General features: G+C 34.0%; 1 protein-coding gene across 1 annotated transcript; it reads left to right on the top strand.

The window, feature by feature from the left end:
• The first annotated feature begins 10,444 nt into the window (after positions 1 to 10,444).
• Positions 10,445 to 17,775, top strand: LOC143236105 (uncharacterized). Its single transcript, XM_076474374.1, has 3 exons — positions 10,445 to 10,473; positions 16,271 to 16,875; positions 17,485 to 17,775. Exons 1-3 carry the CDS (start codon positions 10,445 to 10,447, stop codon positions 17,649 to 17,651), a joined length of 801 nt encoding a protein of 266 aa, XP_076330489.1. The 3' UTR covers positions 17,652 to 17,775.
• The last annotated feature ends 3,042 nt before the right edge of the window (positions 17,776 to 20,817 follow it).

The raw sequence follows: 20,817 nt of genomic DNA, 5'->3' as shown, positions 1-20,817 counted from the left end.
TTAAAACTGAAGTTAAACCAACTCTCTCCAGACCTTGTCTAATTGACGGCCTGAGTTAGCCATAATTATCATGTCACAGCCAATAACACTCTACTGCTCGAAGGAAAATACTACAAGCGAAGTTATATCCCGCTGTCTGACGTCGTTAACACTGAGTTTTCGTTACTTTAACTCCAATAAACATCTTATAATCCATGACGTCATCTGATAGATTTTCGTGTCAACGACGCACTGATGTGTTTTTTTTTCTTTTGTCTACAGAATGACAGAAATTAAATGATTACAAGTGTGTCGTGATTTTCTGAGAAGCTGACGTTCTTAAGATTTATTATCATATATGTAATAAAGAAATAAGTAAATCTGTTAAAAGAAGCTAGTGCTTTTAAACTGAAATATGGAGTACGAACACTAGTGTTTCGTTCAGCGGTATAGTGAAACCGGAACGAATCAAAACGTCGATTCTGTACTTTTTCTATGTGTAATGAAAATAAATACACGTCAAACTGAAGACGTACATATGACATTAAACTATATCATTTGTATTTCAAAATATCAAAATAGTTACATCTTCAAAACGATGACTTACAAATGTAGATGCATAATATATTTTCATGTCTTATAGTATACAAACTACAGATAATATATTAGTTGTATTTTGATGTCTCAAATATACTCATTGATCATAGAAGAAAAATAACTGGCTGTTGATTATAAACAAATAAAGCGTCTGAAATTGAGTCTGCTTATGTAATCCAAGGGCGGAAATTATTAGCATAAAACCTTTTATTATTAATATATTATTTTATTATTATACCATTCTTTACATCTATGTAGGATTAATGTACTGAAAATAACCAACTTTTACCATAAGTTTTACCATGTCGTTTGTTTTTCTTTGCTGACTGGTACGTCTGTTGAGAGAAGGGTTATATTTCTATCACTTTCATCTCCGACGCCTGGAATGTGGACTTTCAGAGTGTTAAAGAATAAACAGAGTATATACCAAAAGTACTATAAATATAAACAACATCATTTGAACTATATGGGGCACGGTGTGATGTTAGGAAAGTACAGTCTCTGGACTAGTGCTGATAAATTTTCTAAGCTTTCGAGAACGTAATTCTAAACTTGTGACTGAGTTATTATGTGTTCACGGTTCCCCCGAGAGACCTAAGGTCCTTGTAAGCTTTTGAAAACATGTTCCTCCTTTCAAGTGTCCTTGTCAGCATCTTCACAGACCTCGTATTTTTCTGTAAGTTTACTGTTAAAAGGATTAACCACGTGATATTTGTTTACCTTGGTCACACAATATATGTGTTCTTTGTGTAACACGTTGTACAACTGCAGATGCAATGAAAAATAAATATTTCTCTAGGGATATATCATACATTCCCCACTCACCCACCACGTGAATTTCCTTATGACCGGAAGAAGTATGACCAGTACATTGGTCATATCTATAAAAACAAAGGGAACTAGGCTATTTCTACTCTCGGTCACATTGCATATTTGTTTAAAATATTTCACAGATATTTTCTAACGCTGGTGTTGCAGTATGGATGGAATTATGGTTGCTAAATATGTCTGTTGGTTTGTTTCTATACTTTGTTTATGGTCACTAAATATGTTTGTTGGTTTGTTTCTACATTTTGTTATTGGTCACTAAATATGTCTGTTGGTTTGTTTCTATATTTTGTTTATGGTTGCTAAATATGTCTGTTGGTTTGTTTCTATACTTTGTTTATGGTCACTAAATATGTTTGTTGGTTTGTTTCTATATTTTGTTTATGGTCACAAAATATGTCTGTTGGTTTGTTTCTACACTTTGTTTATGGTCACTAAATACGTCTGTTGGTTTGTTTCAGTATTTTGTTTATGGTCACTAAATATGTCTGTTGGTTTGTTTCTATAGTTTGTTTATGGTCACTAAATACGTCTGTTGGTGTGTTTCTGTATTTTGATTATGGTTACTAAACATGTTTTTTCGTTTGTTTCTGTATTTTACGAGACACTTGTACATTCGTACAAAACTACACAAAAGTTATCTGCGACGACTATCTTTAATTTTGAATAAAAAAACAAAAGAAAAGCAGCTGGTCAACAACACCCACCGGCAGTTTTGATTGACAGGACTTTACCGTCATTATTATAATACTAATTCGTGAAGACGAATTTGAGAGAGTGGGACATGAACCACTGGTCTACGCTCGTTTCCGTTAAGAGATGTACATTTAATTGTGTGAATAAACTTATAATAAATCCTGCAAGTTAAATAACAAGTAAAAGGGTAAAGGTCATCATTTGCATCTATAAAGTAAGAGAAAAACAGAATAAGATGTTTGTTTTTTATTTCGCGCAAAGCTACACGAGGGTTATCTGCTATAGCCATCACTAATTTAGCAATGTAAGACTAGAGGGAAGGCAGTCAGTCACCACCACCCACCGCCAATTCTTGGACTACTCTTTTATCAACGAATAGTGGAATTGACCGTCACATAACGCTCCCATGGCTGAAAGGGCGAGTATGTTTAATGTGACGGGAGTTGAACCTGTGACCTTCAAATTACGAGTCGAGCGCCTTAACTACCTGACCATGTCGAGCGAATAAATAAGATGAAACCAAATTCAATGCGAATTATGTATAACACGTTTTTCAAGTTAAGATCGAATTCATCCACACTTGTTCTTATATTCTTATATTGTATCAAATTAAGCACAAATATGCACAATGGGCTATCTGTGTGCTGCCCACCACGGGTATCGAAACCCGGTTTATAGCTTTATTTTTTTTCCTTTGACTGTTTTGTATTTTAGCACAAACTACAATGGGCCATCTGTGTTCTGCCTACTACAGGTATTGAAACCCGTTTTCTTGCGTTGTAAGTGCGCAAACATGCCACTGTGCCACTGGGGGGGAGGGGGACATGGCAGTGCACAATTAGTACTGAGCATTTATCGTAATACAGAATGAGCTTGCTTAAATTTCCAATTCTACGGAAAACACAAAGACCTAAATATAGTATTGAAACACATTTTAATTGTATAAAATTATACATTCACAAAATATTTCGTTAACAATTAAAACCTTTATGAAACATAGAATATCCAAAACCAAGGAAATAAAATTGAAAATCACTTCAGCAAGTCCAATATTTCACAAATATGGTGTAGTTGTTTTCTTATGCATTCTTATTTTCATGCATGTCAAAGAACATCACTTACCTCACCCCACACATACACACACACAAACTGTAGTATTGGAAGTTATCACAATAAGTCTTTTTTTTTTTTTCGATATAAATTTCTCAGTGTGAATTTCTCAGGATACCAATATCATATTAAGGTGAATTTTAGTAGTCCAAAGTATTTCTTTATTCTTTTACCAAAGCTCGGTAGGGCGTCTAAAAGTGACCATTCTTTTGAGGACTTGCAGAATCTGAAGTCCTGCTTCGCCTTTCTTGTAAATCCATTCATTGTGATCAATGATGGTTGTCCAATTCTCGATCCTTTGGTTACAGAATCATCTGCTGTGGAAATATAACTAATAGAACTACAGGAGGACCTGGGTCTAAAGATGATCCATAAATCCCATTCTACAATTGAGTTCCGGGAGCAAGTTACAGAAATAAAATATCCTGAACTGAAGAAAACCAGTGTGCGACTCATCTCAGTTTTCAGAACAACATACTGCTGTGAATCACTGAACTCTCTAATAAAGTTTGTGAAGTCGAAGCATCGTGCAATCCTTACAAATCAAAACCTTACGGAACAAATTCGCACAGTCTTGACAACATATCAGCCGAAATTTCAATGACTCACAACCACGATGGAAACTTGCAAGACCTCTACTAGCAGTGAATAGCCTGATAATTTATCAATGTTTGTATGTATCAAAAGAATATTATGATAAGACTAAAATTTTGTAAGGTGATATCTGGTTAAAATATCTCTAATGTTATTGTTTAACATATTTTCCTTTATGTTTTGACCAAATATTTACTAAGACTAATAAACATCATTAAAATATCATCCGTTTTTACCACTTTTATTTTTATTTTTGGCAGTCTCATTTAATGTCAATGATATGTAAATTTGCATATTTTTCTTATATGTTTCTATAGTTCATTACCGTATTAATACGCTCAATATAGTTAAAACGATAATCAGCCAGTATTTTGAAAACATTTGATATATATATATATCTGTGTGTGTGTGTGTATACACTGCTGGCCAAAATCTTGAGGCCAATGAACATAAAGAGAAAATATGCATTTTACGTTGTTAGACTCAACTACTTATTTGAGTAGAGCTTCAACAGATGAGAATAAGAAAAGGGAAAATAAAAATAAAAACTTATTTAGCATTTAATAGGAAAAATGTGAACACTATGAAATTAGCCTAAATACTAGCTGGTCAAAAGTTTAAGATCATACTGAAACGAAGCGTTAATTGGTAAACACGTAACGAAATTTAGTCATTTGTGTTCAAGCATTGGCGTTGTTAACATTTCCCACTGATATCTCCTATGTTACATTGGGTAAAAACATGGCAAAGGATAAAAAGTTGACAGAGTTCGAACGTGGCAGAATTGTCGAGCTGCAAAAGCAAGGTCTCTCTCAACGTGCGATCGCTGGTGAGATTGGGCGTAGTAAAACTACTGTTAAAAATTTCTTAAAAGACCCTGAGGGATACGGTACGAGAATTTTAAGTGGTCGGCCCAAGAAAATTTCGCCGGCGTTGAGCAAGAGGATTCGATGGGTTGTCTGGCAAGACACCAACCGATCGTCGAACCAGATTAAGGCTCTTACAGACACAGAATGCAGTTCAAGAACAATAAGACGGCATATACGAGAGAAAGGCTTTAAAAATCGTAAATGTTTTCAAAGGCTACGCCTCCTTCCACACCACGAAACAACTCGGTTAAGCTTTGCCGAGAAGCACCAAACATGGGACGTAGAAAAGTGGAAGAAGGTTTTGTCCTCTTATGAGAAAAAATTTAATCTGGATGGTCCAGATGGCTTTCAATGTTACTGGCACGATAAGGATATCTTACCAGAAACATTTTCTACACGACACAGTGGAGTAGGTTCCATCATGATCTGGGGTGCTTTCTCCTTCCATGGAACAATGGAGCTTCTGGTTATACAGGGGCATCAAACAGAAGCTGGCTACACTGGCATGTTGGAGAGAGCATCCTTATTGACTGAATGCCCTCGCTTGTGTTGAAATGACTGGATCTTTCAGTAGGACAACGCTGCAATCCACAATGTCCGCAAGACAAAGGACATTTTCATGGCAAATAACGTGATTATTTTGGACTATCCAGTGTGTTCGCCCGAACTGAACCCCATTGAAAATGTTTGGGGGTGGAAGACAAGGGAAGTCTATAGGAATGGACGTCAATTCCAAACAGTGCATGATCTTCGTGAAGCCATCTCACCACTTGGAATAACATTACAGCCAGCCTTCTGCAAACGCTTATATTAACCATGCCAAAGCGAATGTTTGTAGTTATTCGCAATGACGGCCGTGCAACTCACTACTGAGACATCTTGTTGGGCATTTTCTACCCTGTCTAGGACTTCATTTTTGGTATGGTTTGAAATTTTTTACCAGCTAGTATTTAAGCTAATTTCAAAGTGTTCACACTTTCCCTATTAAATGCTAAAAGGTTTTTATATTTATTTTTCCCTTTTTCTTATTTTTATCTTTCGAAGCTCTACTCAAATAAGTGGTTGAGTCTAACAACGAAAAATGCATATTTTTCTTTATGTTTATTGGCCTTAAGATTTTGGCCAGCAGTGTATTATACTTTGTGATTATTAAAACTATTACAAATTAACAGTTTAAAAACTACATACATGAATAAATATTATTACATACATGTATTTATTAATGTTTACATAACATTTATGTAACAAATGTACATGTTACAATGTAAACGTGTGTTAATATATGTTCATATCTTGTGGCTCTCAAATATCTGAAGTTTATCGTATGTGGTTTTTACATTAAGCAAGTTTGGCCACCACTGATATACATTGTACAAGCATATTATATCTTATACTCGAAATCATGTAGATCTTTAGCTGTCTATATATATATACATGTGTGTGTGTGTGTGCGTGCATACATAGTGTAAAGTTTATTATAATATAAACTTACAATTTTATATACATATTTTGTGTATAAGATTATTAGTATACAAGAATAAATTTACAAATCCACGAATATGATGTATATAGAAAAGCTTAAAAACGTGTAATCGTCAAACTTGTGTTTGTCTCGTGATTTTCAACCTGTCGTGTACACGTCACTTACATTAGTGCTGCCATCTTTTGATTACAGGTGATATTAGTTCCTGAAAATGTGCGCTATTTTTAAAACATGAATGTTAAAACAAAAATCAATAAACTATGTTTCATTTCAAAGTTCATGCTACTTCTCTACACTCTTTTTCAATCTCTAAAATTTAATAATAATCTAATTGTTAGTTGTATTTTTTTTAATTTTGCTTTTGCACGAATATTATGTTTAATGTTTAAAAACGACTGGTATGGATAGAGGAAGCACAAGTAGAGGAGGGAACAACGTTTCGACCTTCTTTGGTCATCGTCAGGTCCACGATGACCGCAGAAGGTCGAAACGTTGTTCTCTCCTTTATTAGTGCTTCCTCTATCCATTCCAGCTATTTTTAAATATATAATTTTCTCTACAAGGTTTTCTCGTCATCACAGATTATTATATTGCACGAATAATTCTTATAGTAATTCCTTCGAAATTATTGAAATAAGAATTTAGTTTAAATAACCTCCAAAATCCATATAGATTTCTATAAATAAATAGATTAAAATAATAAGAATTATTATCGTAATTAACATTCTTGCTTTTACTAATTCTAGTATTCTCTGGTACGACAGGTTTGATTAATTAAAGTTAAAACTTACATGTTCGTGACACTTCAGCTTTAAGAGTTTCAGGTGGATATAAATTTTAAAATAATAGAAAGACGGTGTCGTTATTGTATCAGTAAACAAAGCTACACTGAAGATAGTAGAGGGAGTCTAGAAGTTGTTAAGCAGTATTGTTTGTTTGTTTGTTTTGAATTTTGCACAAAGCTACACGAGGGCTATCTGCGCTAGCCGTCCCTAATTTAGCAGTGTAAAACTAGATGAAAGGCAGCTAGTCATCACCACCCACTGCCAACTCTTGGGCTACTCTTTTACCAACGAAAAGTGGGATTGACTGTAACATTATAACGCCCCCACGGCTAAAAGGACAAGCATGTTTGGCGCGACGGGGATGCGAACCCGCAACCCTCCAATTACGAGTCGTATGCCTTAACGCGCTTGGCCATGTCGTGCCAGTTGTTAAGTAACACTGCAGAAAAGAAAACAAATACTGTGTGCTGAGTGCACACTTATAATGGTGAAATACCGCTACAACTGTTTCAGTGAACGCCATTTTAGTTTAATTAAGATATTCAGCATTGTTCACCCTACGATACAGGACAAAGCGTCGCACCTAAGCTATAGAAATGCGATATTTTCCCGTCATAAATGCTATATTTAAGCTTAAATTTTATAGATCGTCCTAAAATGCCAAGAGAAGACCTCTATTCTTTGATGTTCATCAGTTTACATTATTTCAGGTTTTGCCCCTTCCGCATTTAAATTCTCGGTGATCCAACTGCTTGAGAAAACTATTATTTAACACTGAAACTAACAATATACAGCCCCTCGGTGGGACAATGGTAAGTCTTGAGATTTACAATACTAAAATCAGGGGTTTGATTCACCTCAGTGGACACAGCAGGTAGTTCCATGTGGCTTTCCTATAAGAAAATAGACATAATATACAAATCTATACATACATCTTAATTGCACGTTGCCGACTTATGAACCTGACCTTGCAACCTTCGATATGTTCTACTCATCCATTCCACCTATACCAGATGACAATGTCCAGACAAAAAATATTTTTGTAACCCAAAGTTTTAAACAAGTTCTCTTCTTCAAAACGAAAAATTATCTTTTTGTTGTTTTCTGTCCAAAGCCTTCTGATCTAACCTTTCGAACTAGATAATCTCGAACTAGATGGACTAGACAAAAAGCAATCAACACCATCTTCAGCCAAGTCTTAGGTTACTTTTATCCGACCGAATAATGGAATTTGACCGACACTCTTAAAGTGTTTTGTTTGTTTTGTTTTGAATTTCGCACAAAGCTACTCGAGGGCTATCTGTGATATCCGTCCCTAATTTAGCAGTGTAAGACTAGAGGGAAGGCAGCTAGTCATCACCACCTACCGCCAACTCTTGGGCTACTCTTTTACCAACGAATAGTGGGATTGACCGTCACATTATACACCCCCACGGCTGGGAGGGCGAGCATGTTTAACGCGACGCGGGCGCGAACTCGCGACCCTCAGATTACGAGTCGCACGCCTTACGCGCTTGGCCATGCCGGACCATCTTAAAGTGTATTTAGCCCCAAAGTGAAAGTAACAAAAGGTGTTTTTCCACAACACCAAGTTAATGTCGTCAAAACGATAAAATGTGTTTGTTAAGATTACGTTTAATACTTTGAAGTAACTATTTATCACAATAGACCCTGTATTGCGAATGTAAACCTTTTAATTAGGCATAATGTTGATGTGTCGACACTGTTCATAATTATGATTTATCGTTACAGAAAAATATTTTGTAGTATAGAGGAAGGAATAAAATGTGTTTATATGTTAATAAGTTTTATTAATATATTAGAAGAAATGTATTTTAATGATTAAAACCATCCAAATAAAACAATTTTAAAAAATCGAACAAAACTGTACGTTCAACCCACGTATTAAATTTTTTAGAAACGTGCTACACCTTAACGGTCAGTGGTTCTGTCTACAGTTCCTATACATTCATGTTTCACACAAGAAATGATATACATTCACAGACCTTCGTCAGTACGTTCCAATTTAATACAACGACATGCGGTTGAATGAAATCAGCGTCATCTTCTGCGTGATAACCTTCGAATTAATTTTGTATTTCAACAAACGTATGCATTGCGTATAAATGAGAAGAGAAATTGCATGATTTCTTGGGTCTACCTTCGATGTTATCACAAACTTAGGCCTTTGCGTGATCATTATGTACTAAAATTCAGAACAAAACAACTTAGATTAATTTATTGGTGCAGTAAAAAACAATCTTATTTCAACACCTCCATTTGTTTTTCCTTTTCATTACTTAGTGTAACCGCGTGCAGCTATAGGATTAATTGCATTCTGTAATCATCAGAGGGGAGACTTTCCCTTCCCACCCTCCTCTGAAGCAAAATGAAAATTATAAAAGATTAAATAACAATAGCTACGATTTGAAGTAATAAGGAACTAGAGACAATAATCGGTTTTGTCATTCATATTTCATTAATTTTATTGTAAGACGCATACGTGTATAATCCACACGCCACTTTTAACTACCAAACGTGTGAGTATTGGATTTACTTATTTGCGTCAGAAGTCTTAAGCTTCACGTAAAAGAGATCTGGGCCATCGAGTAAACGACTATGTAACGGTAAGTTCAAGCATAAAAAAAAAATTAATAATACCGTTAATAACTGTAAGTTTTTTTTTCTTCACCTTTACTAAGTACCAGGAAAAATATGTTATTTCGAATACTTTCGAATGTAAGATGTATTTGTAACAGATTCCGTTTTAATGACTTAAAAAAAATAAATAATAAAAAGGGAAACTTTTTAACAACCAAAAAAAATCACCCAAAAGTAATAAGTATTTCTATCTTTTTCACACACATGATGGACAATGGCTTTAATATTAAAGCTGTAATTTTATAACTTTTGAAAAATATTCAATAGTAATTAACACTCCTTACTACGGTTCAAAATATTATTGTAGTTGAGCATAAACTACGCAATAGGCTATCTGTACTGTGGTTACTACGACTATGAGAAACCAAGTTTTTAGCGTAAAAAACCTTCAGCCTCATTGCTGAACCATTGTGGATGCTTGTATTTCATGAAAGCATTGTGTAGTTTTGCGTCCGAAGTTGATCACTAACAAACTGTTGAAGTGAGGTTTTCAAACCTCCATAAACGATTTATACATAAATTCGCGTCTGTTGTCATCCAGTGGATCAATGGACTTGCAAACTATAAAATCCTGAGCTCGTTTTCCAAGTGTGGACAGAGAGCGGATAATCCAATATAGTTTTGTGCTAAAGCAAAATTGTTATTTTCAAAGTAATTGCTGTTTTTATTGCCGAGTCCACAAACTGTGGGATTAAAAGTAATATGCATTTATTTATTGAATTCACTGGTACTTGTCAGTGAAGTAAATATACATATATATATATATATAGTGTTTTCATATACTGATAGTTCATTAAACCACAAGATCACTGTAGTCCTATTCACATATAACGTTACAATACATGATCGGCCACATAGCTCAGCGTCCCTGGTAAGTAAAACTGCAATTTATTTACTTTTGTTTTGACATTGATATAAACGCATGTTTATAAAGTAAAATATAAAGTCAATCAAAATTTCGTGTTAGTATTACTTATTAAAATATGACTGGCATTTCAAAAGAAAAATTTATAAGTAGTACACTCTAAAATACGTATTTTGTGTCCATGATAAATGTCGTTTTTTTCCTTGTAGTCTCCTGCTGGTACAGCGGCAAGCCCACGGATTTACAACGCTAAAATCAGGGGTTAGATTCCCCTCAGTGAACACAGCAGATAGCCCGATGTGACTTTGCTCTAAAAATACATACATATACACTATTCCATGTAAATTTTCGGGATAAAGCTAGCCATCACTCATTAAAGGAATCGTGGTTTTTAAGAAAGGTTTTCTTATAATAGGCATATCTCACCAGAGCGTTGGATTTATTTATTTGCATCTGAACTCGTAAGTGTTACGAAAGAGAACTTTGGACTCTAAAGTGAACAATTTCTGAAATGTTAAGTTGAAGTAAAAATCCGTAATACCCTTGAGAATTGTCAATTTTATTACTTTTGTTAAATACCGAAAATAAATATACTATTTTGACAGTAGTGTCGTCTATGTTTAAAATGTTATAAAAATGAAGTAGAAACATCAAAAATAATCCTTTCCTGGAGCATATTACTTTCAAAAGTACTTTATTTACTTATTATCGATGTTGATTATATTTTACGTAGCAACAAAATATTACCAAAATAAGCTTCTTTTATAGTTGCTGAATCACGTGAATATTAAGAGTTGCTACCAATATTGAATAGTCTTATCATATTCCACTGAAAGGCCCGGCATGACCAAGTGGTTAAAGCACTCCAGTCGTAATATTAGGGTCCTACGTTCGAATCTCCGTCACACCAAACATTATCACCCTTTTTCCTGTGGGGGTGTTATAATGTCACGATCAATCCCACTATTCCTTGGTAAAAGAGTTGGCGATGAGTAGCTGCCTTTTCTCTAGTCTTACACTGCTAAACTATGGACGGCTAACGCAGATAGTCCTCGTGTAGCTTTGCGCGAAATTCAAAAACAAACAAACCAGCAGTTGTTGATCGATGGAGAGAAAATAGTTACAAATAGTTGTTATATTCAGTGCCATTTACCCAATATCTCTTATGTTCCAGTAACAAAAACTAAAGTGCTTCGGAAGCCTATCTGTCAATAATGAACGTGACCTTTTTTCCTATGTAAATTTTAACTCTTGTGGAATTTCATAGCTGGGATGGTTTTAGTAATCATTTATTTTTAAAATTTTACTTCTAGATTTCTTTCCTAAAACATAAATCAAGCTTGAATCTAATGCATTTTTAATATTTTATTTTCTTTTTTTTGTCTACATTTCTCTTAATGTTAAATTAATAAACTGAACTATTATTTAAAAATAAGCTAAATTGAAATATTCTATATTAAATGAAATAACCCCACTGATGTGGTAGCTGTACATTTACGTATTTTCAAAGCTAAAATTCGAGGCTCGATTCTCCATGGTAAGCACAGCAGATAGCCCAATGGGATTTTGGTCTGATAAAGAGCTGTTTATAAGTTTAATACCTTTAAATGTGAGATGGCAGTAGGGTTGAAGGAGTTGTTAATCATGACGTCTTCAGTTTTAAGTCCGTTTGTTCACTGGGCGCAAACAGAAACTGGAATATCGTTACGAGTTGAATTGCGTAATGTGAAGGTATAGTGTGATATTTACATAAAGTATGGTCGTATTGTAAATCTACATATATTGTAAAAATACTACTTTAGTATATGTCAATCGGTAATAATAAAAGTTAGTAATATTATTGTCAGTATTGACTTATGAAGTTATATTGCAGTGTAAGTATTTGAAGCAAGTTCAACGGTTCAAACTTCAAGTGAATGTATATTAGTCTCAAGTACACCTTGCATGCAGTGTAATTTTTCTTAGTCGATATAAAGTTTATTGTTTTAAAGTAAAAGTACAGAAATAATTAACTGTATGGAACGATGTATTTAGACTTGAATAATGACGATATTATCTACAATTGTTTTTACACCGGAAAGAAGAAATAATGACATGAGTGATCAAAACCAAAAGTTGTAAATGTATCTGGGAAAGAATGAATGAAGTGAGATCATAGTGTTATTTATAAATAATTCATTACCTACTGAACTACTAAACGTTCAAGAGATATAGCTTTATAAAGTACATAAATATCTTTAAGTCGGAGATTGATTTGTTAGATGAGATATTGGGAAATTGTTTACACAATAGGTGGAATATGGTAGCTAAAGATGAAAATGGCATGTTAATAAATATAAACCAAAACTTGTTTACATTGCTTTTATGATATGCATCATCGTATTTTACTTGTCAAAATGTCCTCTTATAAGCTTTGTCATATGATAAATATTTATTTTTGTACAGCATAAAAAAATCCCAACTTTTGTTTAAAATTCTATTTTAGTATTCAACATTATACTTTAATTTCCTACTTATGTATTTAATTTTCTGCTAAAAATGTTTTAAAATCAAACAGGTTCATAATTTTCTGATAAAAATAGTATTATATTATTTTCATGCTTAATCTAATGTATGGAAATTGTTATAAACTTTTTCTAATTTGTAACTCAGTCTGTAGATGTTTAAAATGGTACATACATTCAGCTTGGTAAAAGACCAATAATCATTCTCTCATTAGGTTATAATAACATGTATACAGCAGGAGAATCATTTTGTCCTTCACAAGACTGTACTTGCACATCCACCCTTAAGAAAAGTAAAAATTTAAATCATTTAATTTTCATAAAGTCATTGAGTCCCATCTAAAACTCTTGTATAGTGTTAGCATCCACTCCAGGTAAAGGAAACTAATTTCATAAGCCAGTTACCCTGTTAGAAAAATAAATTGTTTTAACCCTTAAACAGCTGCCATCATTAATTGATGTTGCTATCTTCAACATGCTGTTTAAGGGTTAACTGAAGCATAGTTTGTCTTTTATGAACTTAGGTTTGTATTCTCTTGATAATACAGCACAGAGAAGTTAGAGACATTTATATTATTGACCCATACATACACACATGTAACATTTTACGTAAGTAATGACCATACTTTTTATTTAGCATATATCATCTAAAATTTAAGTACTGATGAAATAAATGTTTTTTTGCACACAATACTTTCATTATGATATCACTTTTTTTTGTATGTAAAAATGTAATGTAATTTTAGCTGTGTATGGTGTTATTAAAAATAAAAAGTTCTATGTAGTTCCATATCAGAAGCCTTGTGAAAATCTTAGTACATATTTTTTTCCAACATACAAATTGTGAAAAACATCATTAAAATAAAACATCAACGAATGAGTAAGCCAAGATTTTTGTTTAGTGAGTCTGTATTGGCTCCTTTTGTGATGTCGTATTTCACTAAACAATTTTGCAAAGCTTATTTTATCAGATTCTCTAGAATTTCAGCCGTGGGGGGGAGGACGTTATAACGTGCGGTCAATCCCACTGTTCGTTGGTAAATGAGTAGCCTAAGAGTTGGCAGTGGGTGGTGATGACTAGCTGCCGTCCCTCTAATCTTACATTACTAAATTATGGACGGCTAGCGCAGAAAGCCAGCCCTCGAGTAGCTTTGAGCGAAATTCAAAAAAATAAACAATCTTTATCAAAAAACAAAAACCTTACATTAACAAATATGCAAGTGTGTATTTATATTTATTATTATTTTTGCTCTTCTCTCTTAAATATTGTTGATTTCAGTTACATCATTGTGATATTGTAGCACGTGAAAGATATAATTCTTACTTAAAGCTACCCAGATCAAGATACTACGTACGCCGAGAAGAAAGTATTGTTTCAAGTTTTTAAATATGTAATTCGATTATCCGTTACTAAATAGACAACATTGTTAAGGGTTTGTTTAAGCGTCACTGTAAGATATTGTTGTAATAGTATTACAATTCGGTATTACTATGACAACAGAATTTTACTTTTATCATTGAAAAGGCGATTACTTGCGAGCAGTTTACTAATTTTATTTAAATATGGGAAAAATAGGAAAATATATGAGGAAAAAGTTTCAAAAATTGTTTAGGTGTTTGGTATGTGGTTTTTTATGTGATCTAAAGTGCGTAGATACTCCCTAAGCCTTCATTTGCGAGATAACCCTATTGCTTAATTATGCCTTTCTTGTTATTATTACACATATTATTATTATATATTAACATTTATTTTCACAATTCAAAGTTTATCGCATAGTTTAATAATTTAATACAAAATATTACTGCAAGAGTCATTAGAAAACAGTGGACGATGATAACTATCAAAAAAGATTTTATTATTGTAATTACGTGAAACAGTATTTTGTATTAAATGCAACAGTCATTTCTTGTTACACCTCTACATATTTTGTCTGATACAAGCTTAAAGGAAACATCAGTAATAGCATTAGGGTATTCTTATTTTCTTTTTCGAATGAAATTACCGTGCTCGGTTTATCTAATTTCTGTGTCTATAAGTTTGCTGTGTCAATATGGTGGTACTGTACTAACGTTTTTGGAGCAGACCAATACACTTTATAAAATTTTGTTAACATATTAAAGAGGGCAATAATATGAGGAATTAATAGATGCCCTAACCAACATCTTTCAATAAGACTAATATATTTAAATTTCGTTTTTTTTTCATATTTTTATACATTTGTTTTGTTTGTTGTTCTTTTTAATTTCGCTCAAAGCTACTCATGGGCAATCTGCGCTAGCTGTCCCTAATTTAGCACTGTAACACTAAAGGGAAGCCAGATAGTCATCACCACCCACCGCCAACTCTTAGGCTACTTTTTTACCTAGTGGTTAAAGAATAGTTGGATTTACCCTTACATAATAACGCCCCCACGGCTGAAAGGGCGAGCATGTTTGGTGCAGCTTTCAGGTTACGAGTGGAACGCCTTAACTCACTTCGCCATGCCGGGCCATTTATATACATTATTATGTGTGTTTTGTTTTGTTTTAATTTCGCGCAAAGCTACTCGAAGGCTATCTGCGCTAGCCGTCCCTAATTTAGCAGTGTAAGACTAGAGGGAAGGCAGCTAGTAATCACCATCCACCGCCAACTTTTGTATTACTCTTTTATTAATGAATAGTGGGATTGGCCGTACATTATAACGCCCCACGTCTAAAAGGGGCGAGCATATGTGGTGTGACGGGGATTCAAACCCGCGACCCTAAGATTAGAAGTCGAGTGCCGTAACCACTTGACCATGCTGGGCCCATGATTATGTGTGCGTGTGTACATGTTTTTCTTATAACAAATCCACATCGGGCTATCTGCTGTATCCACCGAGGGTAATGGAACCCCTGATCTCACCGTTGTGAATCCAAAGACTTACCTCTGTCCCACAGGGGACATATGTGATTAAAAGCAGTCACTTCTTTAATTTTCCACATGTTTATATCAAAGGGAAAAAAATAACAATATGCATTGTGGACAAAATTAGATTTCCATCTATTAACCAACTTACATTAATAAATGTACATTTACATTTATATTTATTCCATCTTTTTTTGTTTTGTTTAGCTGTTGTTGATTTTTACTAAATTATTTTTTTACATACGTAATATTAGTCTCATGCCCAAATGACTCAGTAGTAAGTCTGAAAGCTCAAAACGCCAAAATACGGGTTACGATATTCGTGATGGGCACAACACAGGTAGCCCATTGTGTAGCTTTGACCTTAATTCCAAACAAACAAACAAAATACTTTTACTAATTTATTTTATAGCTGCACTGGAAGAAATGAAGAAAATGAAAGCTACGGTACAGATGTAGAAGAAGGCGAAGAGATAGATCTAGTCGAAGTAGCAGAATTTGAAAACTTCAGAGAAGAGACTGAGAGAACTTATTTTCAGGTCGAAATAACCACGGTTAGTTCACCACAGAAATATGAAAAATATAAGTTGATCTTTTTTGAAAAACGCTTGTGGCGTAACAGTGTCTCTTCAATTTATGAAAGATCATTTACATTTGAAACAAAAGCTGAAATCCATCAAGTCGAAGAACCGTACGGTTGTGAAAGATCAAATCATCACGTTTCAACTTTCTATACAACGCACTCTGAATTAGAGTGCAGCTATACTGAACTAGAAAACATGAAAAATATTTTGCACTTTGGAAATTATACAGTTCAATCAGCCACTGTTGACTGTGTACCAATAAACAGTCAACTACAGGAATATATAGCTATCTTCCTGAAAACAAAAAGAAACCTATGGTACAACGGTGGGTATTCCCTTGTTCAAACAGCAGAGATACTTATAATGAAACCCAGAACAAGTAAAGCTTACAATATTACGAAGCGGAAGAACAGAACTCTGACACATAAAATCGGTAAGATAATTTTAAATATCCTTATAGTTTATGTAATACATTGTGAGTCGGTCATGGCCTAAACGTTAGTGTGACGAGATGTGAAATCGAAAGATCTAAGTTTGAAATTCCACTAAACAAGCTCCATACTGTGGGAGAGTGAATACAGTTATTATTTTCAAACACACGTACAAAACACTGTTAGTAGCGGGCCCTGCTGACTGGATGGTTTCCTTGTAGTGACTGTTTTTGTTTTTTTTAAGTACGTTCAGGTAATTAATTTCAATAACTTAAAACTCGCAAATGTTATTTTACACGTTACAATGTGGTTAATCAGCAATCCAATTACAACTATTTGGTATAACTGAATTTATTTCAAGAACGGCAATATAATTGTGTAAAGTGAATTATTATCGGACTGATCTATTATTTGGAGACAAAAAAAAGAATCAATTTAATTACTGTGATAATGGTTATTAACACCCGGGTGCTTGGTTAGCTTTGATGAAATGGAAATTATTACAGAATATTTTTAATCAAAGATTAGACATCTGTAACATTTTGTTCAAAGATTTCGTTGTTTTGCTAAAACAGTTTCTGTTAATCTAGTTTTGTTTTTGTTTTTTTCAGCATCTACATCATCAGTGCAACCGTACAGTTCTTTCCTTAATGTTAACAGATTGAGAAATTGTTCTTCATTCACATTCTCAAATATTAGCAAAATTTTCATTTACAGCAGCATCATTTTCATTCTCTTCTATATTTTGGCTTCTTTCATAAATTATCTCATATCATAAACTTTACAAGACTGAGGATCAGCATGAGAATTTCGTACTGTACTGAATGAAAAAGAATGTGAGGTACTGCATTCAGTAGTAACTTTTATGTTATCCTGTGTAACTAAATTAAATTAAATATCTTTCCTGTATTACTTTATATGTTTTAGAAATTGTACATATTTGTTAAAGAATAAAGATACTTTGTAAAACTAATCTGTACTTTGTATCTCAGAACAGCTGGTATGGGTATTAACACTTTTATTGATAAGGAAAGAACAACGTTTCGACCTTCCTAGATCATCTTCAGCTTAAGAAGGAGAGAGTTTGCAAGTGACCGTTGCTGGAAGCATGCCTCAGGGACAAGAGTATGAACGGGTACAGAATTGTAGGGGGCGTTGCAGTTGGATGTTAATTTAATACGACTAATAACTAAAATGTTACTTACATATTTATGTTCGTTTGTGCGAGTGTCTTTCTTTTAGACCATTGAAAACAGAACCTTGAATATTATCCAAAAAATGCTCTTCCAACCCTGGCGTATTGGTAAGCTTGAGGGCTTACAGTGTTAAAACATTGAATTAGACATTTACGGTTGGTGCATCACAGATATCACCCAAAATGTATTTTAACAATGAATAAACTTTACAATAATAGTCATCACCGCCAACTCTGATGCCACTCGTTTACCTACGAATAGTGGAAGTGACCGTTACATATAACGCCTCTACGTCTGAAAGGGCAAATTTGTCCAGTGTGATGGGGTCTCGAACCCGCGACCTTCAGATTATGAGTTAAACGCCCTAACCATCTGGTCATGAACAGTGAAACCTAAACCTCTACCTTTAAGTTAAATAAATGAACACAGGTAAATTACTTTCATGGACATAGTTTTGGCAAAATGGTGCTTCGTTGGTGATGAATATCTTGGAAACGAGTCAGTATTCAAATGAACTTTCGGATCCCCGTCACACCAAACATTTTCGCTCTTTCAGCCGTAGAGGTGTTATAATGTGAGTGTCAATCTCACTGTTTTGTAAAAGAGTAGCCCCAGAGTTGGTGGTGGGTGTGATGACTAGCTGCCTTCCCTCTAGTCTTACATTGCTAAATTAGGGACGACTTGCGCAGATAACCCTCGTGTAGCTTTCAGCGAAATTCAAAAAACAAACAAATTAAATGAATTATTTGTACATTTTGCATTTATCCAAAAACGTTTGTGACTCGTGGTTTAAAAAATGTACATCTTTAATAACCATTAATTAATATTCTCTAAATTGAAAGAAAAATTGATACAATAAGAGCGTATAAGAATTACTAATAAAGTAAAAATTGAAATATATTCAATGTGTTGTTTGTATACTTGCTACATTCTTTATTAAGAACTAGGTGGCGTACCTTTGTAGAATGGACGGCAACTGTTGTGGAGAAACGAGTGCAGAGGACAATGTTTCCAAAGCCTTCTGTCTTTCTAAATATCGTCCCCTACACTTATTTCTATACAACAGGCAGTTGCCGTCCATTCTACAAAGTTTCATCATGAATACTTTGCCTAATCAATCTATCAAAGAATAGGTGGCGTACCGTTAAACTGGACGAAAGTTATGCAGATTTGTAATTCATGAAAGGTTATCTTAGGACATGAAAAGATGGTCCCCTTATATGTAATTGTCAAAAAAACAAACAACATGTAAACCACAAATCTGCAAGTATCTTTGCATGAACACACCAAACCATTATGCCAAATGTGGAGACGATCTATTAACAGAGACAAAGTAATGATATTAAACGTAAAATCACCCATAAAAACTGCAAAACCCAAAAATGTGAAACGCAAATTTGCAGGTATATCTGCATGAATCCAACAGAACTCCGAAGTAGTGGTAAAAAAACGAAAAAAACAGTAAAACGCAAAATTGAAAGTTTGTTTATACCTCCGCAGAGGCTCAATAATAAATTTTTGGGAATATCTATTCACACTGCGAATAGATTAATTAGACATACAACAAATAAGTACTATTACATTTATATAGATTCTTTAAAAATAATGTCACCTGCGTGTGTTTTCTTATAGCAAAGCCACGTTGGGCTATCCGCTGAGCCCACCGAAGGGAATCTAACCCCTAATTTTAGTGTTGTAAATCCGTAGACATACCGCTGTACTAGCGGGGTGCTGTCACCCCCATTTTCTTAACATAAGTCTCGTAAAACTTAACAATTAACAGGTAATAGCTGGAGGAATTATAACACAGAAAATTGGAGTTCGATCCTTGCATCGGTCACAGCATACTGTCGTTGGGCAGTTTTGCACTTTAAAACACAAATGAAATGAAAACTTCATATTCTTAATAATTCCGCCCTATTTCTGCTGGTAAAGCAGTGAAGTTAATATTTAACGTTATATGGCAATGTGAATTTAAAACGATACTTTTCACACCTCAGTATGATCACTCATTTAGTTTTTAAATTCAAAATAATTAGATTGAACGTGGCCCAATGGTTAGCCTGCCCGACTGCGAATCTGCGAGTTCACATTTCACGTCATTTTTCCGCAAATTATTTAATATAAATTTCACTTCACATTCAATCAGATGAGAGTTGCAGTGGATGCTGTCGACTAACTGCTTTTCTTTTATCCCATAAGCTCAAATTTAGAGACAGTAATTCGTGATAACGACAAACCCACTTGATGTAGAAACGTATTCTCAAGACAGCTGGTATGGGTATTAAAACTTTAATTAAAACAAACTACAGAATAAAGTTTCGGTCTTCTTAGATCATCTTCAGATTATCTTTTACGCCATCTTTTTGTTAACCTGAAGATAATCTAAGAAGGTCGAAACGTTGTTCTGTATTTTATTTTAATTAAAGTTTTAATATCTATACCAGCCATCTTGAGAATACAAAGTTAGGGACAATTAGTGCAGGTAACCCTTAGTTTTGCGCGAATATTCAAAAACAACCAACATGAAAACAATTTTTTTTTGGTTGTGTACAAATTTGTATAATAGGTTATCTGCACTCTGCCCGCCACGAGAATTGGACCCTTCATTTTCAGTCTTGTAATTCCGTGAAGCTACCTTTACCCCACTGTGGAGCTTAATTACAAATTAAAATATGTAAGCTTATAGGTTTTATTTGTCAATTTTCGCGTAAAACTTCTCGAAGGTGATGTTTAAAATTAAGTACA

Source organism: Tachypleus tridentatus, chromosome 13 (genome assembly GCF_004210375.1).
Source record: "Tachypleus tridentatus isolate NWPU-2018 chromosome 13, ASM421037v1, whole genome shotgun sequence".
NCBI classification, from domain to species: domain Eukaryota; kingdom Metazoa; phylum Arthropoda; class Merostomata; order Xiphosura; family Limulidae; genus Tachypleus; species Tachypleus tridentatus.
The sequence above is the reverse complement of the archived record's forward strand: the minus strand, read 5'-3'. Positions and strand labels throughout refer to the sequence as shown.

Coding starts and splice junctions, on each gene's coding strand:
- LOC143236105 (XM_076474374.1), top strand. CDS start 10,445: ATGATCGGCCACATAGCTCAGCGTCCCTG. Junction 10,474..16,270: donor CACATAGCTCAGCGTCCCTG/GTAAGTAAAACT, acceptor TTTATTTTATAG/CTGCACTGGAAGAAATGAAG. Junction 16,876..17,484: donor AACTCTGACACATAAAATCG/GTAAGATAATTT, acceptor TGTTTTTTTCAG/CATCTACATCATCAGTGCAA.